The sequence below is a fragment of the Podarcis gaigeae genome (genome assembly GCF_964106915.1).
Source record: "Podarcis gaigeae genome assembly, chromosome: 3".
In the NCBI taxonomy this organism is placed as follows: Eukaryota; Metazoa; Chordata; class Lepidosauria; order Squamata; family Lacertidae; genus Podarcis; species Podarcis gaigeae.
The window spans coordinates 104,235,971-104,261,395 of NC_139680.1; the positions used below are offsets into that span (position 1 = coordinate 104,235,971).

Sequence of the window (25,425 nt, forward strand, 5' to 3'; positions counted from 1 at the left end):
GCCACTCTGGGCAGCTTCCAACTGAATATTAAAAACAATAGAGCATCAGACATCAAAAACTTCCCTAAACAGTTGTCTTTTAAAAGTAAAATAGTTGTTTATTGTCTTGACATCTGCTGGAAGGGCGTTCTACAGGGCAGGCGCCACTACTGAGAAGGCCCTCTGCCTGGTTCCCTGTAACCTCACTTCTCACAGCGAGGGAACCGCCAGAAGGCCCTCAGCGCTGGACCTCAGTGTCCGGGCTGGATGGTGGGGGTGGAGACGCTCCGTCAGGTATACTGGACCGAGGCCATTTAGGGCTTTAAAGGTCAGCACCAGCACTTTGAATTGTGCTGGAAACGTACTGGGAGCCAATGAAGATCTTTCAGGACCAGTGTTATGTGGTCTCGGCGGCCACTCCTAGTCACCAGTCTAGCTGCCGCATTCTGGATTAGCTGCAGTTTCCGAGTCACCTTCAAAGGTAGCCCCACGTAGAGCGCATTGCAGTAGTCCAAGCGGGAGATAACCAGAGCATGCACTACTCTGGCAAGACAGTCTGCACGCAGATAGGGTCTCAGCCTGCGCACCAGATGGAGCTGGTAAACAGCTGCCCTGGACACATAATTAACCTGTGCCTCCATGGACAGCTGCATTTAACTGAATCGCTTTTTTTGATGTGTCTAGATCCACCCATGGTCTCAGAAGCCTTTTTCCCCTCCAGAGATTACTGTCTCCTAACATAGCACCCTTAACGAACTACAGTTCCCAGGATTCTCTGGGGGAAGAAGTCATGACTGCTTAAGGTGGTATGGTCCTGCTTTATACAATGCAAACAGGGCCTAACAGCAGCAGCAGCAGTGGGAGGTTTCCATACAAAGTTTCCAAATATTCTTCCAAGGCAGCCCCACCCAGAGGGAGCACTTACCGGTTCGGTCAGGCTGCTGTCTTTCTCCAAGAACTGCACCACACAGTATGCCAACTGCAAGGAAGAGCACAGTACAGTCAGAACTCCAGGCGCTATGGAAACGGCAGAGGCAGGCAGAACTTGTGCGGTATTCTGAAAGTATTTATAACCAGCCTTCCGATGAGATGGCGCAGATGCAAGTCAGCTGCATCCAAGCCCACAAATCCAATGCTGCAAGCCTGCGCAGAGTTCTACGAGGGTTCAGTTCCCTAGAATTGGTGAGATTTATTTCCGTGCCAAGAGAAAGTCGTCTGATCGCACCACTTCCATGTTGGTACATCAATTGAAAATAGGCGCCTTGAACAGCTTTAGAAGGGGATTAGAGTCCCAGAGTATGGTCTGGGGCAGGAATGGGGAACAGGATCCAGCCAGAACCCCCCAAACCCCACCCTGCCAGCTGAAAGGGAGGTCAGCCACCTTGGAAAACCATTGACAATGAGAGCCAGTGTGGTGTAGTGGTTAAGAGCGGTGGACTCGTAATCTGGTGAACCGGGTTCGCTTCCCCGCTCCTCCACATGCAGCTGCTGGGTGACCTTGGGCCAGTCACACTTCTTTGAAGTCTCTCAGCCCCACTCACCTCACAGAGTGTTTGTTGTGAGGGAGGAAGGGAAAGGAGAATGTTAGCTGCTTTGAGACTCCTTTGGGTAGTGATAAAGCAGGATATCAAATCCAAACTCCTCCTCCCCCTCCGGTATCAGTATGCAGAGTTGAAATTTGGAATGGAAGACCCCTTCAGAGACCTCGCTCCCAGGGAGCCCCCCACATACAAAGGAACGATCAGGAGCTCAGTTTAAGCTCCTGATTATTCCTATGTAGCTGTGTCCTCACCTGCCCCACACCTGATGTCAGGTGCATGGGAGAGATGAGCATGACTGGGAGGTGGGGAACAGCCTGCGGGCAAGAGGTTCCATGCCTCTTGTCCGCCACCCGCAGAACGAGTCTGCCCCTGCGGCTTGATGGAGGTAGAAACTGTCTCTCATGCCTTGTTACACTGCCGTTTCTACGGGGATATACGCTCGGTATTTATTACCCCTGCTATGCAAAAATCTCCAAATGAATCCGAACTTCAATGTCTAAAATCCCTGGTAGAGGACAAGGATCCTGAGATCACGTTAAGGGTAGCCAAATTCTGTGTGACTGCCATAAAACGTAAGAGAACAAACTGTGCTATCATAATGATTAAGGCCTTAAATGATAATTTTAGGTTATATGTTAGTGACTAAGCTTTAATTTATATATTTTTAAACTGTTGCTATATCTGTATTGTCCCTGTTATACCTAATTGAAAGTTCAAATGTATCCCTATTGTGTTTTATGACTTCCTTGATATTGTATGTGGGCTGGAGCTGGTCTGTGACCGAAATAATAAAATTCATACTTGTCTGCCACCTTGCAGAAGCTAAGCAGACCCGTGTTAGGTCACTAACTGTATGGAAGACCACAAGTATGTGTCACTGTGGGTTCCGTGATGGATGAAAGGCCGGATACAATTGTATTTTAAAATATATATGGGTTTATCACTATGATTGATATGTCTGTATGCCAACCCCAGGTTCAGAGACAGAAAAATCTCTCAATACCAGCTGATGGGGAACCCAAGTAGAGAGAGTGCTGCTACTGAATAGGACGCTGGACTAGATGGGCCTTTGACGTCATCCAGCAGGGCACCTCTTCGGGTCTTAAACCTGCCTGTCATTTTATAGCGAGCACAACACACGTTGACTGAACGTGCTTCTTACCTGGGGGTGGTAGACGCTCAGAGATTTCACTTTGTGCAACGGCAGCAAGACCCGGATGAGGAACATCTTGTGCTCTTCCTTCAGGGGCAAAGCAAATCCATTGATTATACTGAGGAGAAGGGAAAGAACAGTAAACATCCAAGACTCGCACTGTCTGTGCATGTTGGTATGCGCACAGAGCAGTTCCCAGCCTCCCCGCCTTGCTGCTGTGCCTCATCGTCAGGATATCCTGCAGGAAACATCTGCAATGCTCCCAGGGACTCAGCTGCAGGGTTCATATCATGCTTTAAGCAGAAATGTGTGTGCGTGTAAATTTCACTTGATGGCCTAGCTAGCAATCACCTATTGAGGCTGAATCCTAGTAAGACAGAAGTACTGTCTCTGGGGGACAGGCAGCTGTGGGGGACTCCCTGGTCCTGAATAGGGTAACTGTGCCGCTAAAAGACCAGGTGAGCAGCCTGAGGGTCATTTTGGACTGACAGCTGACCATAGAAGCACAGGTTAATTCTGTGTCCAAGGTGGCTGTCTACCAGCACCATCTGGTATGCCGACTGAGACCCTACCTGCTGTGCATTGTCTCACCAGAGTGGTACATGTCCTGGTTATCTGCCACTTGGACTACTGCAACGTGCTCTACGTGGGGCTACCTTTGAAGGTGACTTGGAAACTACAGCTAATCCAGAATGCGGCAGCTAGACTGGTGACTGGGAGCGGCTGCCGGGACCATATAACACCTGTCCAAAAGGATTCATATTGGCTTCTAGCACATTTCCGGGCACAATTCAAAGTGCTGGTGCTGACCTTTAAAGCCTTAAACAGCCTTGGCCCTGTATACCTGAAGGAGTGTCTCTACCCACACCATCCAGCCCAGACACTGAGGTCCACCTCCGAGGGCCTTATGGCCGTTCCCCCACTGTGAGAAGTGAAGTTATAGGGAACCAGGCAGAGGGCCTCCTCAGTAGCGGCACCCGCCCTGTGGTAAAAGGTAAAAAACCCCTGGAGGATTAAGTCCAGTCAAAGGTGACTATGGGGTTGCAGTGCTCATCTCGCTTTTCAGGCCAAGGGAGCTGGCATTTGTCCACAGACAGCTTTCCGGGTCATGTGATCAGAGTGCTTCTGGCACAACGGAACACTGTGACAGGAGCCAGAGCGCATGGAAATGCTGTTTACCTTCCTGCCGCAGTGGTACCTATTTATCTACCGTATTTTTCACTCTATAGGACGCACTTTTCCCCCTCCAAAAATGAAGGGGAAATGTGTGTGCGTCCTATGGAACGAATGCAGGCTCCTTGGCTTCAGCGATAGCAACACGAAGCCTCCAAAGCGCAGAGGGAGCACTCCCTCCGCGCTCCGGAGGCTTCGCGTAGCTATCGCTGAAGCCTGAAGACCGAGAGGGGTCGGTGCGCAGCGGGAACTCGCGCTGCGCTCTGAAGGCTTTGGGTTCCTTTTGCTGAAGCCAGGAGAGCAAGACTTTCCTGGCTTCAGCAGAGAGGGAGAGCTGCCCAGCGCCCCTTCAGCGAAGCGGGAGGAGAAATGGAAGGGGCTCCGTTTCTCCTGCCGCTTCGCTAAAGGGGTGCTGAGCAGAGAGGGGGAGAATTTTTTTCCTTTGTTCTCCCCCTCTAAAACAAGGTGCGTCCTATGGTCAGGTGCGTCCTATAGAACGAAAAATACGGTACTTGCACTGGCGTGCTTTCGAACTACTAGGTTGGGAGGAGCTGGGACAGAGCAACGGGAGCTCACCCTGTTGCAGGGATTCGAACCGCCAACCTTCCCATCGGCATGCCCAAGAGGTTCAGTGGTTTAGACCACAGCACCACCCGCGTCCCTTCCACCCTGTGGAACACCCTCCCATTAGATGTCAAGGAGATAATTAGCCATATGACTTTTTAGAAAACTTCTGAAGGCAGCCCTGCATAGGGAAGTTTTTAATGGCTGAAGTTTTCTTGTGTTTTTGATATTTTGTTGGGAGCTGCCCAGAGTGGCTGGTTAACCCTATTAGATGAGCGGCATATAAATAATAAAAATATTATTATTGTTCCTGCCAAGGAGCCCCCTACAGAACAGGGAGGGATTAATAAAGTGAAAGGTGTACCCCTTACCTCCCTAAAATCTCTAGCAGTTCTGCAATTCCGTTATGGTGTTCTGTCTCATAGATAAACCTGAGTAGAGAGAAGCAAGTGTCAAGCAGAAAACACAGGCTGACTTCATGAGGACAGAGGCTTGGCAAGCGCTCTCCACCCCCAAAATCAAAATGCTCCACGTTCTGTCCCTGGAGGGGAGCAGGAAATCTGTAGCCATAAGCAGCTCATCTGCATAGATTTAGTCGCTGTGTTCTGCTTTCTAAAGTGGGGAAGGCAAATAGGCCTGGATGTTTCTGGACAAGGAATTCCAACGACTGGGGGAAAGCATGACACAAACTGGGTGCGGCAAATAGGAGCGATAGGGAAGGAGAGGCCTTGCAATGGGCCCTAAGATGCTTGCCCTGATCCTGCCATCAGCTCCCGTATTTTTTGCTCCATAAGACACACTTCTTCCCTCCTAAAAGGTAAGGGGAAATGTGTGTGCGTCTTATGGAGCAAATGCAGTGGGGAGGCAGGCAGGAAAAGCTCCCAAGAGCCGCACACAAGCTCCGCACGGCTCTTGCAGGCTTTTTTCCAGGATGGAAAAGGTTCCCAGCTGGAGAGGTTATGCGCGGCTAAAGAGGAAGCCAAGACAGCAAGCGGGATAAGATTGTTTTTTCTTGATTTCCCCCTCTAAAAAATAGGTGCGCCTTATGCTCCGGTGCGCCTTATGGAGCGAAAAATACGGTACCATAACACCTAAACTTCCCTGCAGCCTTGTGAATCAGAAACTTCCCAGCCAGCACGGCCAATAACTGAGAGTGCTGGGAGGGGTCATCCGACAACATCTGGAGGTTTGCAGGTTCCCTGCTCCTGTTCTCGGTCACTCATAGGTCTTCCATCTATTTATCTAATCATTGTTGGAGTTAAGAGGACTAATGAAACTCCAAGGAAATGCAGTGAAACCGCTCAAATTAGGATTGAATCCTCCACACACACAAACATTCACAATAGATTAAATATTGCCAGTATTTACCTGTAAAATATGTTGTTGATCTGCCGCCTTATATATGCTCGGAGGCCCAAGAATTTCCCATAAATCCTATGCAAAATAGTCTTCAGAAAGTCCCGCTCTCTGGGATCTTCACTGTCAAACAGGTCCAGCAGCTGTGGGTGGAGGATTTAATCACTCTCTTGGGCACTCGAATCCAGCACTAACAGATTCTCCCCACCCCACCTTCTGCTGGAGCAAAGGAGGGGCACCGGGGCTTCGTCCATGCTTTCCCCTTCATTTCAGCAACCGTTTGCAGTGAAATAGCTGCTGGGACAAAGGGGGCGGGGCTTCTTTTGCTGCCTGCTAGTGCTTTGAAGTCTTGACTTTGGGATTTCAAAGCACTAAATGCCCTAATGTCATTTGTGATGCCAGCTGATTGCTCTGCCCCAAACTATCAAATTTTGCAGGCGTGGCAGGTCCTGATAAGGATCCGACCCGTGAAGCCGGAACGATTCTCGGCCCCTAGACTCAAGCAGATCAAACTCATACTCAGAGAATAACTCCGCTGAAACAAATGGGTGTTAAGTCATGCTTCTTCATTTCAATAGGTCTACCCTAAGTATGACTTACATAAGAGACACCACTACAGAGAAGGCTCTCTCCTGTATTGTCATATACGGTACCTCATGAAATGGTGGAATTTGGAGAAGAGCATCTGTTAATACATAGGTAATATAGCAAGAGGTGATCACATAATATAACGTGTGTGTGTGTGTGTGTGTGTGTGTGTGTACGTGTACATACATATATGTACACACACACAGATATATAGATAGATAGATAGATAGATAGATACACACACACACACACACACACACACACACACACACACACCACAATCAAGTATTTCCTCACTATGCATTCAGACACCTCCAAGGGTATCATAACCAATTTTGGTGCGATGGTTGGTGAAATCAGCCAGCAGGGGTTTTTTTGCTTAGGCTTGGATGCAATTGGATACCGTTTTGAATCAAGATGGCGGACCGAGAGTGGAAATCAACACAGAATTAAAGTCAAGTGTTCCATCAGTGCAAGGATTATCTCCTCTCCTGCCAGTGTACCCCACCCAGTAAATCTGGTCTAGGGGCTCCTCCCCCAACCCTCCAGAGCAGATTTCTGGGAGAAGGCGCAGGGCATGTGTATTTGTGCAGTTGAGGTAAGTTCCACTGCACAAAGATAAATCTTTATGGTAATGGAACGAGTGAACTGGGTACCAACCATATCTCTTTGTTCCATTTCCCCCCCTGACCCATGAGACTGGATCCTGCCATTACCAATTTTCTGTTTTTATTACACTGTTTTGCTTCTAGTATAGGTTCCCTCAACCTGGGGAGAGATTGCCCAGCCAACTGGATCCCTCCCCAAGGTCACCTGTTGGCTCCACCTCTTCTCTATCCTTTCCTGACCGGCGGCTCCCATGCCATTTTTAAATATTAAGCAGTTTAGAAATCCTTTGAAATAAATGCCAAGTTAGGAGGAAGCTGAAACTACTTACTGACAATACAAACTTCTGGTCAATATATTTCTTGGCTATGTTTGGTTGGAAGTCTGGGGATTCCAGGAACCTCAGAAAGAATTCATAAACCAGCTAAGAAGGGAGGGGGAGGGGGAAAAACAGGAAAAGGATTATTTGTAAGTATAAGACTGGTTATTCGTATTGTGTACCTGCTGCAAATACAGGGATGCAGACGTTGTGCCCCTTCAGCCAGTTAAACCACAAAAAATGGTCAAACCTATTTGAAGAACAGTTAAAGCCCACTGACAACAATAAAAATTGAACAGATTATCCATTGGGTTTGGGTGTGGCCTCATCCCTGCCAGTTAATAGATTGTAGCAGAAATTGAAAATAATTTCCAGAATGGAAAGAGGAATGCTTTCCTTTCTTTCTTTTTTTAAAGAATTGAATGGCTTTAGCTTGAAAGTCCTTCTAAATGATAAAGGAGATGACAGAATGGGAGAAAAGACAGAATGGGAAAAGATTCTCCCTGGCTTGCGAAAGCTAAAGAAAAAGAAAGGAAGTATGTAATATCAGAGAGATGCGAGAGCAGATTGGCACAGGAAAGGGGAGCCAAAATGATGTCTCTAGAGGAAGCTTTTATCTTTATTTTCCCTGCCAGCAGGAGAACAGTCATGTCACAGGACCTCTGAGAAAGAAGAGCGCAGAAATGCAGACAATTCATCTCAGCAGGAGCCTAATTCAGTGATTAAAGACCTACATTATTATGCTGGTTGGAGAGGCCCTTCCACAGCAATACAAAGGGACCAACAGTGGGACCCATGCAGGTTTATTTGGAAGCAAATGTGCTCCTGGGATAGCTCAGTTGGCAGAAGATGAGACTCTTATTAATCTCAGGGTTGTTGTTGGGCAAAATTGCAGGGGGGTGGACTAAATGATCCTTGTGGTCCCTTCCAACTCTATAATTGTGTTTCAAGTCTCATCAACATACTGCGTAGGAGCTTAAGAAGTTGCCTTATGCTAAACCTTGGTCCTTCGAGCCCAGCACCAACTTGTTGTTGAAGAAAGCATATAGTATTCTGTTAGAATGGGAAACGAAAGACGAGGAGATCAAATCAGTTATTATTAAATGGGTACAAGATAGAGGACATAATATACAATTTGAGGACTGGGAAAAGCTGTGGAAAGTAGACTTGAAATTTACAGACTGTTCTCTTTTCAAAGAAAATTATATGAAAATGATGTATAGTTGGTATATCACACCAGTAAAAATGGCAAAAATGTACAAAACTGGGTCAAATACATGTTGGAAATGTAAAGAAAAAGAAGGTACTTTGTATCGTATGTGGTGGGAATGTAGAGAAGCTGAAAAAAACTGGGAGATGATATATAACAAATTGAAAAAAATGTTCAAAATGACATTTGTAAAAAAAAACCAGAAGCATTTTTGTTAGGGATTTTAGGACAAGACGTGCCAAGAAAAACAAAGAACTTATTTATGTACGCTACAACAGCGGCAAGAGTCTTGTTGGCACAAGGATGGAAGAATGAGGAATTCCCAACGAAAGAACAATGGCAGGAAAAATGGATGAGCTATGCAGAGTTGGCAAAGTAAACTACGTGAGAAGGACAACTGTGACTTCAAGGAAGAATGGGAACTTTTTACAAACTATCCAAAAAAACAACAAAAGGATTTGGACTCCTTGGCAGGTTTTGAATAAACATCCACAAATTTATTAGTAGAACATATGATAGGTAAGGCAATGATATGTGCAATTTTACAACATGCGGAGAATAACATGTATAAACAAATCAGAGAGAGGGGAACTGAGGGAAGTCTTTGGAGAGTGGGAGAGGGAGGGAGGGGAAAAAGGGGGGAATTTAATTGGTTATATTGATTTATAATTTGATTTGTTAAATTTGTTCAATAAAAATATTTATTAAAAAAAAAAAAAAGAAGTTGCCTTATGCTAAACCTTGGTCCATCGAGCCCAGCACCAGTTGGCTGCTGCTCTCCAGAGTTTCAGGCGAATGTCTTCCACAGACTTATTTGCACCTGCTGGGGATTCCGCCTGGGACCTTTTCCATGCAAAACATTGCTCCAGTACTGAGCTACAGCCCTAGCAAAAGCCAAGGTGACCAGGACATCTCAGAGGCAGTAACCTCCATGGGCCCCACCTCCTAGCCACAAAATGTTTAAACAGCGATGGCTGGTGGAGGAAAACCACTTTGAACTTAGAGCCAGTGTGGTGTAGTGGTTAAGAGCAGTGGACTCGTAATCTGGTGAACCGGGTTCGATTCCCTGCTCCTCCACACGCAGCTGCTGAGTGACCTTCGGCTAGTCACACTTCTCTGAAGTCTCTCAGCCCCACTCACCTCACAGAGTGTTTGTTGTGGGGGAGGAAGGGAAAGGAGAATGTTAGCAGCTTTGAGACTCCTGAAGGGGAGTGATAAAGCGGGATATCAAATCCAAACTCCTCTGTCTCGGGAAAAATCAGCATGCTCTCTCCTGTTCCCTCTTTCAGATCCTAGGAGCTTATGCCAAGTAGATGCTCATTTCACATATAAGCTAGTCACTGGTTCTCCGTCAACCCGAGAAAGAGACCAAGCAGGGCAGGGTGTAAATGAATATGGTGCAGCTGAGGGCAGAGGTGAGTGGCTGTAATCTGTCCTGCCAAGGAGACCGACTAGGAACTTTGCTAGAAGCCTTGAGTTCCATCATGTGCGAAAAGCAAGATTTAAATTACGATTATTTATTAAATTTATTAGTCACTTTTCCCCCTTTTTTTTTTTACAAATGGAACTCAAGCAGATCTACCATAATAAGTGAGCCACACCTACATTAAAACAAGCATAAAAACAAAATTGAAAAATCTAAAACTCGCTCGCATTGTAAAAAGACAGGACTAAAGCAACCCACCCACCGATGGAGGCCGCATATAATTACAAGTCAAAGGCCTGGGCAGAAGGGGGGAAAGGATTTTGTCTAGCAGCTCGAGGTAAATTATGATGGTGCCAGGTGTGTCTCCCTAGGAAGAGCATTCCACAAGAGGGGAGCCACCACTGAGAAGGCCATTTCTCGTGTTGCCATGCTCTGACCTTCCATGGAGGGGAGTGCAAGGGGAAGGGACTCAGATGACAATTACAGGGTCCGGGTGCGACCAAATTTTATATAGTATTACCTGGAGGTGTGGCCAAGCAGCTTCTAGCGTAGGTTCATCTTCCTCAGGGTCAAATTCTGCTCCCGTAGGATTCGATGACGGGGGAAGCGTACGGAAGAGATTTACTGAAAACTGAAGATGCGATAAGAAAGTTGAGAAGTTTGGCAAAGTTGAGAAGTTATTGCCGTTATTGTTTATTAATGTATTTACAATATTAAAAAACACAACTACAGTGGTACCTCGGGTTAAGAACTTAATTCGTTCTGGACGTCTGTTCTTAACCTGAAACTGTTCTTAACCTGAAGCACCACTTTAGCTAATGGGGCCTCCTGCTGCCGCTGCACTGCACGTTTTCTGTTCTCATCCTGAAGCAAAGTTCTTAACCCGAGGCAATATTTCTGGGTTAGTGGAGTCTGTAACCTGAAGCGTACGTAACCTGAAGTGTACGCAACCCGAAGTACCACTGTATATCTAACATAGTTAACAAACAAAACAATACCACCCATAAAGTTCAAACGGTCCAAAGATTGTTTAATTAGCCAAAGGTCTGGGAGAAGAGAAATGTTTTCGCCGGATGCCTAAAGATATGTAGTGAAGGCACCAGGCGAGCCTCTCTGGGGAGAGCATTCCACAAACAGGGAGCCACAGCAGAAAAGGCCTGTTCGCATGTTGCCACCTTCAGGACCTCTCATGAAGGAGGCACACAAAGGAGGAGGACCTCAGATGATGATCACAAGTTTAACGCAGTGCCGCTTTATTAGGAGGGCCACGCACTTTGTATAACATTTTGTATAACACGCATTTTGTATAACACCCATCGAAATGACGAGCTTTGTACAGAATCCCACCCTGCATCCCGTGCACATTTTGGTACCCACAACCTCTCACACTATTAACCCCTTTCAGCCTGGAAGTACAGAACACGCATTTCTTGACTTTGGAGTGTTTAAGAGACGTCGCCGCCCAAAGCACCCAGCCATAAGCTCGGCCCTTACCATGATAACAGCTTCGGGGTAAATGGCCTCTGTGACAACATCCCGGTTGTGTGTGATGTATTCCACCATCTCATTGAGGCCCGCTCGCTTCACCTCTTTGAACTTCAAGTCACTGAGCGGGTCAGAGACAAAGTCAAAGAGGACGCAGCATTGTCGCAGCTTCTGTATGAAGAGCTCTTCCCGTTCGTGAGGAGGTGCATCTGAGGAGAGAGGGCAAAAAAGGGGAGTCCTCTTTTTCCACTGCAGCTCATCAGCTGAGCCTAAGGACCAAGGAAGAGCCTGGCAGCTGGCAAAAGGCCCGCCTACTCCAGCATCCTATTCTCACGGTAGCCAATCGGATGCTTACATGAAACCCACAAGCGACCTGAGTGCAAAAGCAGTGCCCTCATTGGTGAATGCTAGAAACTGGCATTCTGAGGCATGCTGGCTTCAACAGTGGAGATGGAACAAGTGTCTTTGTGGCTAGTAGTCGCTGATAGCCTTAAAAGTAAAGGGTAAAGGGACCCCTGACCATTAGGTCCAGTCGTGACTGACTCTGGGGTTGCGGTGCTCATCTTGCTTTATTGGCCGAGGGAGCCGGCGTACAGCTTCCGGGTCATGTGGCCAGCATGACTAAGCCGCTTCTGGAGAACGAGAGAAGCGCACGGAAATGCCGTTTACTTTCCCGCCAGAGTGGTACCTATTTATCTACTTGCACTCTGACGTGCTTTCGAACTGCTAGGTTGGCAGGAGCAGGGACCGAGAAACAGGAGCTCACCCTGTCGTGGGGATTCGAACCGCCAACCTTCTGATGCGCAAGTCCTAGGCTCTGTGGTTTAACCCACAGTGCCACACGCATCCCTGCTGATAGCCTTACCCTCCATTAATTTGTCTAATCCTGCAGGAGCGACTTCCACACCATGCTTTGTGTGAAGAAGTACTTGGAGCACCTGACATCAAAATGGGATGGATTGCTATCCTTTCTCTTGCCTCCTTTCTCTTGCCTCTTTCTGCATCCCTTTATGGTCCTTCTCCTATGCGCATGCTCACTGAGAGAGACTGGAGTAAGTGAAAGAATGAGCAGCAGGTCCAAGTTTTCAATGCACCTTTGCTATGAACCACTGGGGGACCTTCAAGCAACCTGCTCTCTCTCTCTCTCCCCCAGCCCCTCCCAATCCTGTAATATGGTATTACGACGACAATGACCTACCTTGCAAGGCTGTTGTAACAACTACACAGGTAACATGCGTGAAGTACTTTGGATATTTCTATCCCCCCCCCATTTTTCCCCACTAACATAAGAAGTGTTCTGTTGGATCAGGCCAAAGATTTATCTTCCATAGTCTAAAATACTGTTTTCAACAGCAACCAGCCAAGGGGCCGTCTTTGCCATTCCACTCCCTGCGCCTTGAGCAGTCTTCCCTCCTTTCATATCTTTGAAATCCTTCCTCCAGAGCCTATTCCTGCACTTAACCAAGGAATCAAAGCTTTCCTTTATTACACTTGAGATGCAGCAGAGTATCTAATTCAGGTCTTTTAATTCCTCTAAATATTTTGGGTACACGATCTTGTGATCCTTCCATGAAGTGCAATCCCATGACACAACATTTGTAATGTAGCGCAATGTCCTGGAACGTAGTGAGAGAGATCTGCACAGTGTGGAGAGGCAAAAAAAAAGCACCCCAAAGCGTTTGAAGCAGGAAGGGCAGTAGAGAGGCAATGCTAAATTAAACCTGCCCAATTCATGCTGGAAGATGTTGAATTATGATGCTTTGGGGAAAGCCACCTTCCATAGATGGATTACTTCAGATTTCCTTCAAGCTTCAATTTGTTTTACTCTGTATTGTTTTATTTGATGTTTTAATGTGTTGCAAGCTACTTTAAAATATAAAGCAGTATAGGTATGAAACGAATAATCATCATCATCAACAGATAGGTAGCCGTGTTGGTCTGCCATAGTCAAAACAAAAAAAATTCCTTCCAGTAGCACCTTAAAGACCAACTAAGTCAGTTCTTGGTATGAGCTTTCGTGTGCATGCGGGTATCTGAAGAAGTGTGCATGCACACGAAAGCTCATACCTAGAACTGACTTAGTTGGTCTTTAAGGTGCTACTGGAAGGAATTTTTTTTGTTTCATCATCATCAACTTCACCAGGGCAAAATGGAACCCAGACATTCCATTGTGGCAACCATAACCTGGGTTTAAGGTGCCATTTGGCAGTTAGATTATATACCTGGGTTTCTAACACTGTGTGAAGGCAACACAAATATGCCAGGTGTGCCCAGGTTTGCCAATATCTGTGTCCTTCACGCTCTCCACGCCCTGACTTCTCAATATGCAAAGCTACTTCCTTTTCATGACTTCATTCCAAGTACGAAAGCTGGGCTTCCTTGCTGCTGAATCTGCAACGTGATGGCAGAATCTCCTGGCTCTTCCCCTCACCTGAAGGGAGAATAACTGCGGTGGTGTTCCTTAGCACTGTCATGCAGCGTGATGCCTTCCCCAGACTCAGGAGTTGCTTTCCTTTCAGCACTGCAGCTGCTTAAACCAGCATGACTCACAGCTGAATCAGTCCTGTTTCTACCTGTAGAAACCTTCCCGGGTGTCACGCAGGCTAACTAGCCGCTGCCTGGTAGGCATAAGGGGATTTCGATTAACAGCAGAAAGGGTACGGGCTGTTCTGAAAGTCTCGGAACGTGGTGGACTCCCTTCTTTGGGTAAGTATTTCTATTGAATGGCTTTCTGCCCATACTACTGCTGTTGTAAGCATGTTCACTGTGACATCTGGTAGCCTAACTTAAGAGAGTCACGGTGTAGGTCACCGTGGGTTGCTGGAGGAATTAAAAGTATGACTAGATCTGTTATGGAATCAAACCAAATTGTGTCAAAGCCTTCTTTTTTATATATACCTCCCATAGCCTTCAATCTTCCTGTTACATTTTCAGCTAAAGAAAATGGCCAGATGTTCATCGCCCACCTGGATAATGTTAATCCTAGACCAGTTTCCCACCAATTACTTTTCAGCCGCTGCCAAAAATATAACTAAGTCCTTGTAGGAACATCCGTGTTTTAATTATCAAATATGGGCAAGAACACTAGTTGAGTAATGCACTGTTGCTTACAACCTGGAGTCTGCCAGAGGGTCTTAGCCAGAGACTGGGTGGCCTATCCCTGACAGGGACGCTATAGCAGGATTCCTGGGACTAGATCAGAGTTCTTCAACCTTGGGCCCTTAAAATAACAAATAACAATAATTTATACCGCACCCATCTGGCTGGGTTTCCCCAGCCACTCTGGGTGGCTAGTGCAATGGATGAGCCTCACCCTGGGAAAACCTCCTTCATGATCAAGGTGTCTCCCCTGCCAGGTAAGTAAGAAAGATGCAGTGGACTACAGCTCCCTCTTCTGCAGCTAGGTTAGCAAACAACATATGGGAATGCAAGGTTAAAAAAATGCTGGACCAGATGATTTCCTGAGGTCCCTTCCAACTCGGTGATTTAAAGGCGACTCAACTCCTTCTCAGGACATTGGTGGCGTTGTGGGTTAAACCACAGAGCCTAGGGCTTGTTAATCAGAAGGTCGGCAGTTCGAATCCCCGCGACGGGGTGAGCTCCCTTTGCTCGGTCCCTGCTCCTGCCAACCTAGCAGTTCGAAAGCACGTCAAAGTGCAAGTAGATAAATAGGTACCGCTCCTGCGGGAAGGTAAACGGCGTTTCCATGCACTGCTCTTGTTCGCTTTGTCATACTGGCCACATGACCCGGAAGCTGTACGTCAGCTCCCTCGGCCAGTAAAGCCAGATGAGCGCCGCAACCCCAGAGTCGTCCGCGACCGGACCTAATGGTCAGGGGTCCCTTTACCTTTACAACTCCTTCTTACCTTTAAGGGCAGGGAGCTTCTGGAGTTCCCGGTTTTTGCTTAAGTTGAAGCGGGAGGAGCTCTGCCGCCGCTCCTTCTTTACAATCTGGGGTCCCCCTGAATACTTGATCTTATTCAGCTGAGTTGGTGGGGGGGTGCTGTTGCTGGGTCGCTTATTCGAGGTCTGCTGCTGCTGCTGTTGTTGCTGCTGCTGCTGCTGGACCTGAAGAGAGGAGGCACACAGACAAAAAATGGTTAAGTGCTAACTTGACATCAACGCTCCTGTAAGTAGTAAGTGGTTTGCTATAGATAAAAGAGTCGGCGCACTGTGTTGGTTAGAGCGTCAGATGTGATCTTGGGAGACCAGGGTTCGAGTCACCACTTTTCCATCAAGTCCGAGGGATGACCTCGGGACAGTCACTATCTCTCAGCCTAGTCTACCTCGTAGGGTTGTCAGGAGAAAGAACGGGAACCGTGATAATTGTGTATGCCGCCTTGAGAAACTTGGGAGGATAGGTGGGGTAAGAAATGTAAAAATAAAAATAACAAAGCTATGCGCCCAAGTTTATATTACTTCATTTTTTTAAAAAAAAGTTTATCCAATTAAGTTTTAGTTAAGAGTAGGCCCACTGAAATTAAGAAACCAAAATCACTTGTGCTAATATATTTCATTTAGGTCTGCTTGGACTAAAAATTTTGTTGGCTACAACTCTTGGTGCGAACTGTAACGCAACAATTATATCCTACTGGAAGGACCCACTGTAAACACAGTATCTAAGAATCACTGTTAAATATTGTCACATTTGATTATCTCTCGTCAAATGATGTGGCTTATCCTTATTACAGTTCATTCCGTTGTACGGTACCTGTAAACTGCTACTTACGACTTATGATAAGCATTTAACATATTCGTATACCACCCTAGGTAACATTTTATCCCAGCATAGTTTTCAATGTAATTTTAAACAAAGCAATAAAATAAAACATACCAGTTAAGAGCAATAAAACAAACAACATAATCAGCACAACCCAAAAAATAAAACAGCTAGGGAAACAGCAATCAAAAGCTTCCAGCTTCTATTCAATGAAAACCATTAAAATGCTTGGGGGGAAATGTCTTAACTTGATGCCTAAACAGTAATAAAGTGGTATCCAGGCAACTCCCATCGGCCTCAGCCTGCATAGGCAATGGCGAAGATGCTGAGAGCTGGTGGGGGGCACAGGTTCCCCATACCTGCCCTACAGAAACCTATGGGCAGTTCAAATGTAATGCCAAACCATGATCTCAATGAGTAGTGAGAAGCTATGTTACTCGTGTGCTTCCTTCTCCCCCTTCACATGTGTCAATTCGCTCCTTCCAATCCTGCCTTGAGGAATCACAGTATCAGGGAATTGTAAAGTTGAAAGAGACCCCCCCCCCCGGGGTATCTAGTCCAGCCCCCTGAAATGCAGGAATCTTAACTAAAGCATCCGTGACAGATGGCCACCCAATCATATCCTTCAAACTCTATATCAAATTCCATAATTCTATCTTCTCTCGGTGGTTTTATAATACAGTCATACCTCACGTTACGTCCCCTTCATGTTACGTTCTTTCAGGTTACGTCACGCGGCGACCCGGAAGTACCGGAAAGGGTTACTTCCGGGTTTCACCGCTCGCGCATGCGCAGAAGCACAAAATGACATCACGTGCATGCGCAGAAGCGGCGAATCGCAAAGCCACTGCGGGTTGCGTTCTTTTCATGTTGCGAACGGGCCTCCGGAACGGATCATGTTCGCAACCAGAGGTACCACTGCACTGCTCGAACAAAACCCGAAACCTGTGGCTTGCACTCATCCTGCAAATCAGGATACAGGCAGTGTTAAACCTAAACCACCTCTTGGAGGTGAACCTAAGGCTTGGGATGTACTCTTCAGCCCCACAACGCTTCCCCAAAAAACTACATCCTAAGAGAAAAGAAACCTGGAACACATCATGCTAGCTTGACTTTCTTTTGAAGACTCCTAGGGCACACATACAAACAAAATGTAGGCTTTTTTCTTCTTCTTCCTGCAAGACCTTTCAGAAACTGTTCCAGCCATTGATTACCTTGCCATTATTTCACAGTGAGGTCCGTAAGGCGTAGCTGTTAAAATGGAAAAAAAAACCTATACATTTTTAACACAGGGCCCTATTTTTCCATTTGCCTGGGCTCTCTCCTTTAAGAGGCTCCGTTGCCGTTTACATTGATTTTTTTCCCCTTTTTCTTTTACCGTAACACATTCATTCATTAAATCAGGGATGCAGAACTCTCAGGTTTGGAGGGCCCACTATAGAGCTCCAGAACTCTCTTTGTGGCTTTCAGGACTCTGCCTAGGCTACATGCCTCTTCTCAGACCACACATCTCACCAGCCCTATGTCACCAGCCTCAATGAGTGCTTTTGCCTGTCTGTAACTGGTCCATATAGTAAAAGATATGGTTTTCCCAGTAGTGATGTATGGAAGTGAAAGCTGAACCATAGAGAAGGCTGATCGCTGAAGAATTGATGCTTTTGAATTATAGTGCTGGAGGAGACTCTTGAGAGTCCCATGGACTGCAAGAAGAACAAACCTTTCCATTCTTAAGGAAATCAGCCCTGAGTGCTCACTGGAAGGACAGATCGTGAAGCTGAGGCTCCAGTACTTTGGCCACCTCATGAGAAGAAAACACTCCCTGGAAAAGACCCTGATGCTGGGAAAGATGGAGGGCACAAGGAGAAGGGGACGACAGAGGATGAGATGGTTTGATAGTGCTCTTGAAGCTACCAGCATGAGTTTGACCAAACTGCGGGAGGTAGTGGAAGACAGGAGTGCCTGGCGTGCTCTGGACCAGGGGGTCACGAAGAGTCGGACACGACTAAACAATAACAAACCTGCTCTAGAACTGTGATAATGCCTCTTGCATGCCTCGGTGGAGACAGGTGTATGGGTACCGAAAACCCTTGACTTCTGCATGGCTGAAATGTAGTCTATACTGGTACCTCAGGTTAAGAACTTAATTCGTTCTGGAGGTCTGTTCTTAACCTGAAACTGTTCTTAACCTAAGGTACCACTCTAGCTAATGGGGCCTCCCGTTGCCGCCGCACGATTTCTGTTCTCATCCTGAAGCAAAATTCTTAACCCGAGGTACTATTTCTGGGTTAGCAGAGTCTGTAACCTGAAGCGTCTGTAACCCGAGGTACCACTGTACTGTACAAAAGGTGAAGATTCACAGCTCTGTCCACGTTTTGCCTCTGGTCAATGTTAGAAACTCAAGATATATAAGCTAATCACCACTGAATGGCACCTTAAACCTAGGTTGCAGTCACCACAATGGAATGTCTAGGCCAGGGTTAGAAACTGGGATATAAAAGCTAGGAGCCAAATGGCTTCTGGGACCTGGGTTATGAGCGCCATTGTGAGGGACACAATACTTTATTTATTATTTTGATAAGCATGAACTAATATGCAATTCACGTAAGTGACACATTGTTAATTTCACAATTTTAGCAGAAATTGTTAATACATGTTTAATTTGATGTTTACAATAGCAATATTGGTACCATACGTCAGTTTTCAAAACACTCTACTCTTTAATCCAAACTCTTCTTAATTGTTAAATTCTTTAACATATTGTCTCTCCTTAACATATACTTCGGGGCTTCAAAGCACATACATTGAGTGTCAGCCAGGCACAAAAAATTGCACCCAGACTTTTTGAGGTGATCGCAAACAGAGAATCTTTAGGCGCAAACTGCACCTGGCGCCCTGCTAATTTCGAACCCTGGTCTAGGCAATTTCAAAGCCATTTACAGCACATTAAAACACCAAATGAAACAAGCCAGAATGAAACAAGTTCAAGCTTCAGATCCTCCTCTAAGTGACATTTTGCTTTCCCCATATTTATTTACCTACTTAATTCATATAGCTGCCCCATAGCAGAGGGACTTTAGGAAACCAGAGTGGTATAGCGCTTAGAGCAGGCACCCCCAAACTCGGCCCTCCAGATGTTTTGGGACTACAATTCCCATCATCCCTGACCACTGGTCTTGTAAGCTAGGGATGATGGGAGTTGTAATCCCAAAACATCTGGAGGGCCGAGTTTCGGGGTGCCTGGCTTAGAGTGTCGGACTAGGAGCTGGGAGATCGGGGCTCAATCCCCAGGGAAGCTCACTGGGTGACCTTGGGTCAGTCACAGCCTCTTGTCGTACCTAACAGGGTCGTTGTAAGGATTATCTGAGGGGGGGGGAGCCATGTACTCCTGAGGAAAAGGTGGGATATAAATGCAATAAATAAGCTCTTCTGCTTACTTTCTTAAGAAAACAGGAGGGGCCAGTCAGATGGAGGTGTCAGTTGCGAACCTGGCATCCACGTGGTCACAGCTGGACCTGTGCCAGTCACAAAACGCACCAGGGGAATTTCTAACACTGCCTCTGGCCATGCCCATCACGGGCATATGACCCATGGGAATGCAAACTGAATTCCAAGACTGAAAAAGGTTCCCCAGCTCCACATTAAATGAAAAATGATTAAAAAAAAAAATTAAAATGCAGGCAAGGCGGACACCCTCATAGAATCCCAAAAGAACAAGCGTCTTGCCTTCACTAAGGACTAGCTCACACATGCATGTTCATTGCTCCTTATCTACAGCAGCAAGCCGCCACTTAGTGCACATGTGAATGAGCCATCACAGATCAAATGCCCCCCCCCCCAGGCAGAACTGCCGTATCATCCAATGTCAATTCAGAACCACGGCACTTCCAAATGGAGACAGCTTGCTCATTCTGCTGAGAGCCACCGAGCTTAGGAGGCGGGGGCCTAGTGCCATGCGTGACTCAGCCCTGGGTGTGTTTGAATTCATGCTTGCTGCTCGTTAATAAGTGCCCTGTTATCTTAAGAGGATAATTTCACATTTGCAGAGGGTGGGTCACCTCAACAGTATAATGAAGTGGATGAAGCAGCAAACCAGTCGCAGAAGAGTTTTGCGCGGAAAATGTCAAACCTTTCTCTGTTTGCTCTGAGCACAGCCACCTGGCAGAACTCTGGATGCAAATCCGAAAGAAGACAAAATCTAGGCAAGGCTTTCCTCATCATACAAAACAGGCTGAAGTGGTGGGCTGCGAATACTGCATTGTGAATGCAGTAGCCAGACACCTGGGCTTGAGCTGATCATCTGGCCAAACTGCATGACACCAAACTGCAAAATCTGGACTCTACGGTTCTTTGCATCTTACCGCAACCTCACCCACAGAAAGCCTGAAATGCAAAGTCCTTTGCTGTGTTAAGATCTTCCTTTTCACCGGTCTCCTTCCCACCCCACCTTTGGGGCCTTCATCTGCTGTTCTTTTTGAAACCTGCTTTTATCTCCTTGAGCCGAACTCTCCTTGGGTTCACTCTCCCAAAGAGCTAATTAGGAGTCACTCCATGCTGATCCGCCCCAAAGCCACTGAGAGGAAAGCAACAAAAGGATTGGTAAGCTAGTCACAGTGCAGGATTTCAACAGAGAGCTTCCCCCCAGCTTTGAAATCACCTTCCTCCTGAGGTTCCAATGCCCAAGGCAGAGTAACATTGGGAAGAGGATTTAAGAAGTGAGCAAAGTATAGATTTGCAGCATAATAATGAATGGAGACGTTAACAATGAGGCTGGGAAGGAGGAGCTGGAGGGGAGGGAGAGTCCATCGTCCAGACATCAACGCAGCGGTGATCCAATGGATCTGAGTTGTTTGCTGAGGACAAGGCCCGCGCTGATCAAGTGCTGCAAGAAACAGATAGGCTCAAAGATACTGGTCAATCTTGACCATGATCAGGTTAACACACTTTTGGAGAGCTTGCACCGCACAACCAAACCATTTCTGGAACGATGTTGATGCACTGTGCTCTGGAATGTAAAGTATTGTGGCAAAATGCACCCTTTGGGAAGAAGGGAGCACTACGAATTGAATGAATGAATTTTATACGGCTATAGCTGCACACTTTATTATTTTGTGCAAGCAATGATGCAATTGCCTTTGTACTCAGCGAGATTTTAATTTTTAAAAGGCTACACGAAACTAGATGAGGAATGGCTGTGTGTGTGTACGCGCGCGCGTGCGCAGAGAGAGAGAGAGAGAGAGAGAGAGAGAGAGAGAGAGCACTCTCTCTCCAGAGCCCTGGCAAATGTGAAAGCAGGAGGAGATTAAACTGGAGCTGGTATAAACAAATATATCAAAGGGAGGGGAGGATTCTGCAGGACACCTAGAAACAGGAGAGACAGAGAGAGAGAAAGAGAGAGAGGAAAAACATAACTCAAAGTGAAGCAGAACCCCATTCCTAAATGCTGCCCTCATTTTGCCAACACAGGCTAAGTTAGCAAGGCTGGCAGAACTTCCCCCTGGATCCACTCCAAGTTCGTTTCTCGCCTCCCAGATCCAACCCTTAGCAGGTTAATTCAAAACGTTTCAAAAAAGGCATTTTAAAAAAAGGCTCAAAGAACAGGAAGCTCTCCTTACAGGTTTGTGTAGCCCCTCTTTACCCTCAACGCGGGAGGAGGAAAAGCATTTTTAAGGTCTACGAGATGTGGGGAGGGGAGAGAGAAAGGCTGTGGATGGCAGCTATAGGAAACGGGGGAGGCATTCCCTGGACCGGGGAGGGGGGGGAAAGTACTGTGGGAAGCAAACTGGACAAAACAATGCTTTCCAAAAGACATTTGGAAATAGATGACCCTATTTCTGCTGCCCAGCCCTCGCCCCCCACTTCTCTTACAAGGGCCATGGGGCGCCTTGCCAGTCCCCACCCCACCCCCGCTGCCTGCTGAATATTAACAGGATCTCACCACAGCCAGTTCATTATAAGTCTGAAGAGGCCCTGTGCCACTTCTCAGCTCATCCTTCCCCAGAATCTTGAATAGAATATATTAAAAAGAGAGAGAGAGAGGGGTTGTATCAGCCTGTCAGTTGGGAGTGTTTTTTTTTTAAAAAAAAGAATACGAACCTCAACAAAACCTCCACAAAATATAGTGACTAATATGAGCCCCCTGGAAGATTTCTGGTTTAGAAGCACCTGGCGACAGCAGAATAAGCAGAAACAGCCTCTTATTGTTTTGCCCAGAGGAGATCAGAAGATTTAAAAGGCAACAAGCAGCATTATTGGAAGTTCCTGCAACTGAATTGCTGTGCTTTCATCAGAAACGTGCTTGCACAGGGTTTGCTGGCTTAAAAAACAAGCACACTGTCCCGCCCAATTTTTGAGGACAAGAAGAAATAAAAGAGAGTCTCTCTCTCTCTCTCCGGACTTAAACTATATGTGATGCTTGCTGCTGCATTTTATTTTATTTTTTAAAGCCGCTAATAGCAGGCAACAAGGAGGGATGGTTTGCATCAGGACCAGAGCGTATGGTTAACCCTTTCCTTCCGTGCCGAAATTGCCCATAAAAATCGCCTCCCATGGCTGCTATCATCAGCATGGAAGGAAACGTGGGGTTTTTTGGCACCAGTGGAACGGAAGAAGACTCCCCACCGGAAAAGACCAATGGCCCGGCTCAGGCATCCCCAACCTTCAGCCCTCCAGATTCTTTTTTGGACTACAATTCCCATCATCCCCGACCACTGGTCCTGTTAGCTAGGGATCATGGGAGTTGGAGGCCAAAACATCTGGAGGGCCGCAGGTTGGGGATGCCTGGCCCAGGTGGTCCAACGACCTGTTCTCTCACAGAGGCCAACCAGGCACAGCAACACACTCTCCCCACTTGCAATTCCCACAACTGACAGAGAAACATTGCCTTCCAAAAGTGGGGGCAGAACCTGGTCATGGGGGCTAGCAGCCATCGAGAAGCCCTATCCTCCATGAATGGGAGCTTCCCTCTTGCAGTTAATAGCAGCCGAAGGGGGAGAAGGCAGCCAAGAAGAAAGGTTTAACCTCTTCCCACGCACTGTTGTTCTGATGAAAATTCCTATCTCTGCCAAGCGGCTGCTTTTTTAAAATAAAGAGGGAGCAGCGAGTGCCGAATTTAGCATCACATCCAGTTTCGGCCTTCTGTTCCAACTCTGAAAATGACAAAGCAATAAACACTTGAATCCCAAAGAGAGTTTGAAATATCTCTTTTTAGGATTTCTTTCTCACGTTACAATTTAGCATCCCAAGGTAAGTTGTCGGAAGGAGGCGGTTGGTGTTGGCGAAGGTATCCCTGCATTGCAGGGGGTTGGGCTAGATGGCCTTTGGGTTCCCTTCGAACTCTATGATTCTATGAAAAGTAGCTATAGTAGAGCTGCAGGATAATAGATAGCAGCAGAACCTTAGGATCTCCTGCCCTTTTTGTCAGGGCCTTGTAAGTGAACAGGTTTGCAGAATCCTTCACTCTTCTTTATGTGGGAAGGAACTGCTGTGACCATTCCTACTCCTGGCTAGTGGGATGGAGGAACCTCAGCTTTTTAACAGAAAGCCAAGGTACAAAATCAGATGCCACATGCATTGCATCTTTTGCTTTGACATCTTAGATTGCAGAAGCGATCCAATACCTGAATGATTCCTGCTTCCATATAAAAACTAGCACACTTGTAAAAACTGCACTGTGGACAACTACAAGGCTTGACCATTCAGTAAAGTTGAGTATCTCTTTGTTCTTCTGGCAAAGAGTGCGCTCTCTCTCTCTTTTAATTTACCTACATATTTATAATCCACATTTTTTTATATACATAAAAAATCAAGACAATAGTACAACGCATGAAAATAAAATCAGCATAAAAACATCAATAAGTACTGATTGGCTAAAAAAAGAGAATTCATGTTGCGAAGGCCTGTCTAAACAAAAGAAATCTGGATGGAAGGGTGGTTCCTGCCAAACCTCTACAGGCAGTGAGTTCCACAGGACAGGGCCTGCCATGCTTAAGGCTCAGTCCCTTTTCACACTTTACATCTAAACAAAATCTCTCATTTCTGAGGTCCCAGCATTGCAAGACTTGGGTCTTGAAATTGCCTTTGCCATGTTGATGTTTGCTCTTTCAATGTTCTCTCTCACACCCCTCCCTTGGGTCTTCATCCACCGTTCTTTTTTAGACCTGCTTTTAAAATGCGTGTGTGTTTGTGTGTGTGTGTTCTTGTTTCCACTATGTGAGGTTCTCTTCAGTTGTGCTTGCCCTGAAAATGAATAGAGAGCTTTCCTAGTGCTGATCCCCTCAAAAGCCACTAAAAGGAAACCAACAAAGGATCTGGGCAACATAGCATGTCTAGGCTAGAATCCATCTCCCTGACCTGCTAGCATCTCAAAAGCACAGGAGCTGCTCTGTTTCGTTTTACTGAAAGGCAGGGAGCATCCAAGCATTTAGAGCAATGCGGTTCAGCAACGGGCACCTCTGGGCTGTAGCTCAGCCAATGAGCATCTGCTCTGGATGAGCAAGGCTCCAGGTTTAATCCCCAGCATCTCCAGGTAAGGGCTGTGAGAGATTCCCAGAAAGATGCTGCCGGTCAGCTAGATGGACCAACGGTCTGACTTAGCATCGAGGGAACATCCTAAGCAGCCTTGATTCCCTTTGTTTTGTCATTTCCAGGAACGACTCTTAAGTCTGCTCACTGTTCCTTCAACCTGCTCATGCTCTTTCTGAAGCCGTTAGAACAAGCAGCTGCAATGCAATTACCCCTCCGTATGCTCTGGGCAACAACTGTGCTTCAGACTAAGGGGCGGGTTTCATGTCCTCAAGGATCAGGGCCACACTGCAAGGCACCCGCTGCTGCATGGGCGACTTTAAGAGGACTAGGCAAATTGACGGAGGGTAAGGCTATTAGATGGACGCGGGTGGCGCTGTGGGTTAAACCACAGAGCCTAGGACTTGTTGATCAGATGGTCGCCGGTTCGAATCCCCGTGACGGGGTGAGCTCCCGTTGCTCAGTCCCTGCTCCTGCCAACCTAGCAGTTCGAAAGCACATCAAAGTGCAAGTAGATAAATAGGTACCGTTCCGGCGGGAAGGTAAACGGTGTTTCCGTGCACTGCTCTGGTTCGCCAGAAGCGGCTTAGTCATGCTGGCCACATGACCCCGAAGCTGTACACCAGCTCCCTTGGCCAATAAAGCGAGATGAGCGTCGCAACCCTATAGTCGGTCACGACTGGACCTAATGGTCAGGGGTCCCTTTACCCTTTACCTTTAAGGCTATTGGTGGCTAGAGACAGCATGTCCCCGTATACCAGCTGCTGGAAGGGAGAGCACTGTTG

At 46.7% G+C, this 25,425-nt stretch overlaps 1 protein-coding gene across 3 annotated transcripts in view; it reads right to left on the minus strand.

Annotated features, from left to right (window-relative positions):
• PPP2R5D (protein phosphatase 2 regulatory subunit B'delta) overlaps positions 1-25,425 on the minus strand; it is a 58,869-nt gene that overhangs the window by 22,912 nt on the left and 10,532 nt on the right. For 2 of the 3 annotated variants that reach the window (XM_083733438.1, XM_083733436.1), the window contains exons 3-10: positions 15,267-15,468; positions 11,410-11,609; positions 10,436-10,546; positions 7,292-7,384; positions 5,779-5,909; positions 4,782-4,841; positions 2,683-2,791; positions 905-958 (exon numbers count right to left, since the gene is read on the minus strand). In XM_083733438.1, the coding sequence (XP_083589564.1) occupies positions 905-958; positions 2,683-2,791; positions 4,782-4,841; positions 5,779-5,909; positions 7,292-7,384; positions 10,436-10,546; positions 11,410-11,609; positions 15,267-15,468 (960 nt within the window). The remainder of the gene's footprint in view (positions 1-904; positions 959-2,682; positions 2,792-4,781; positions 4,842-5,778; positions 5,910-7,291; positions 7,385-10,435; positions 10,547-11,409; positions 11,610-15,266; positions 15,469-25,425) is intronic. The other variant, XM_083733437.1, reaches the window with a different exon arrangement.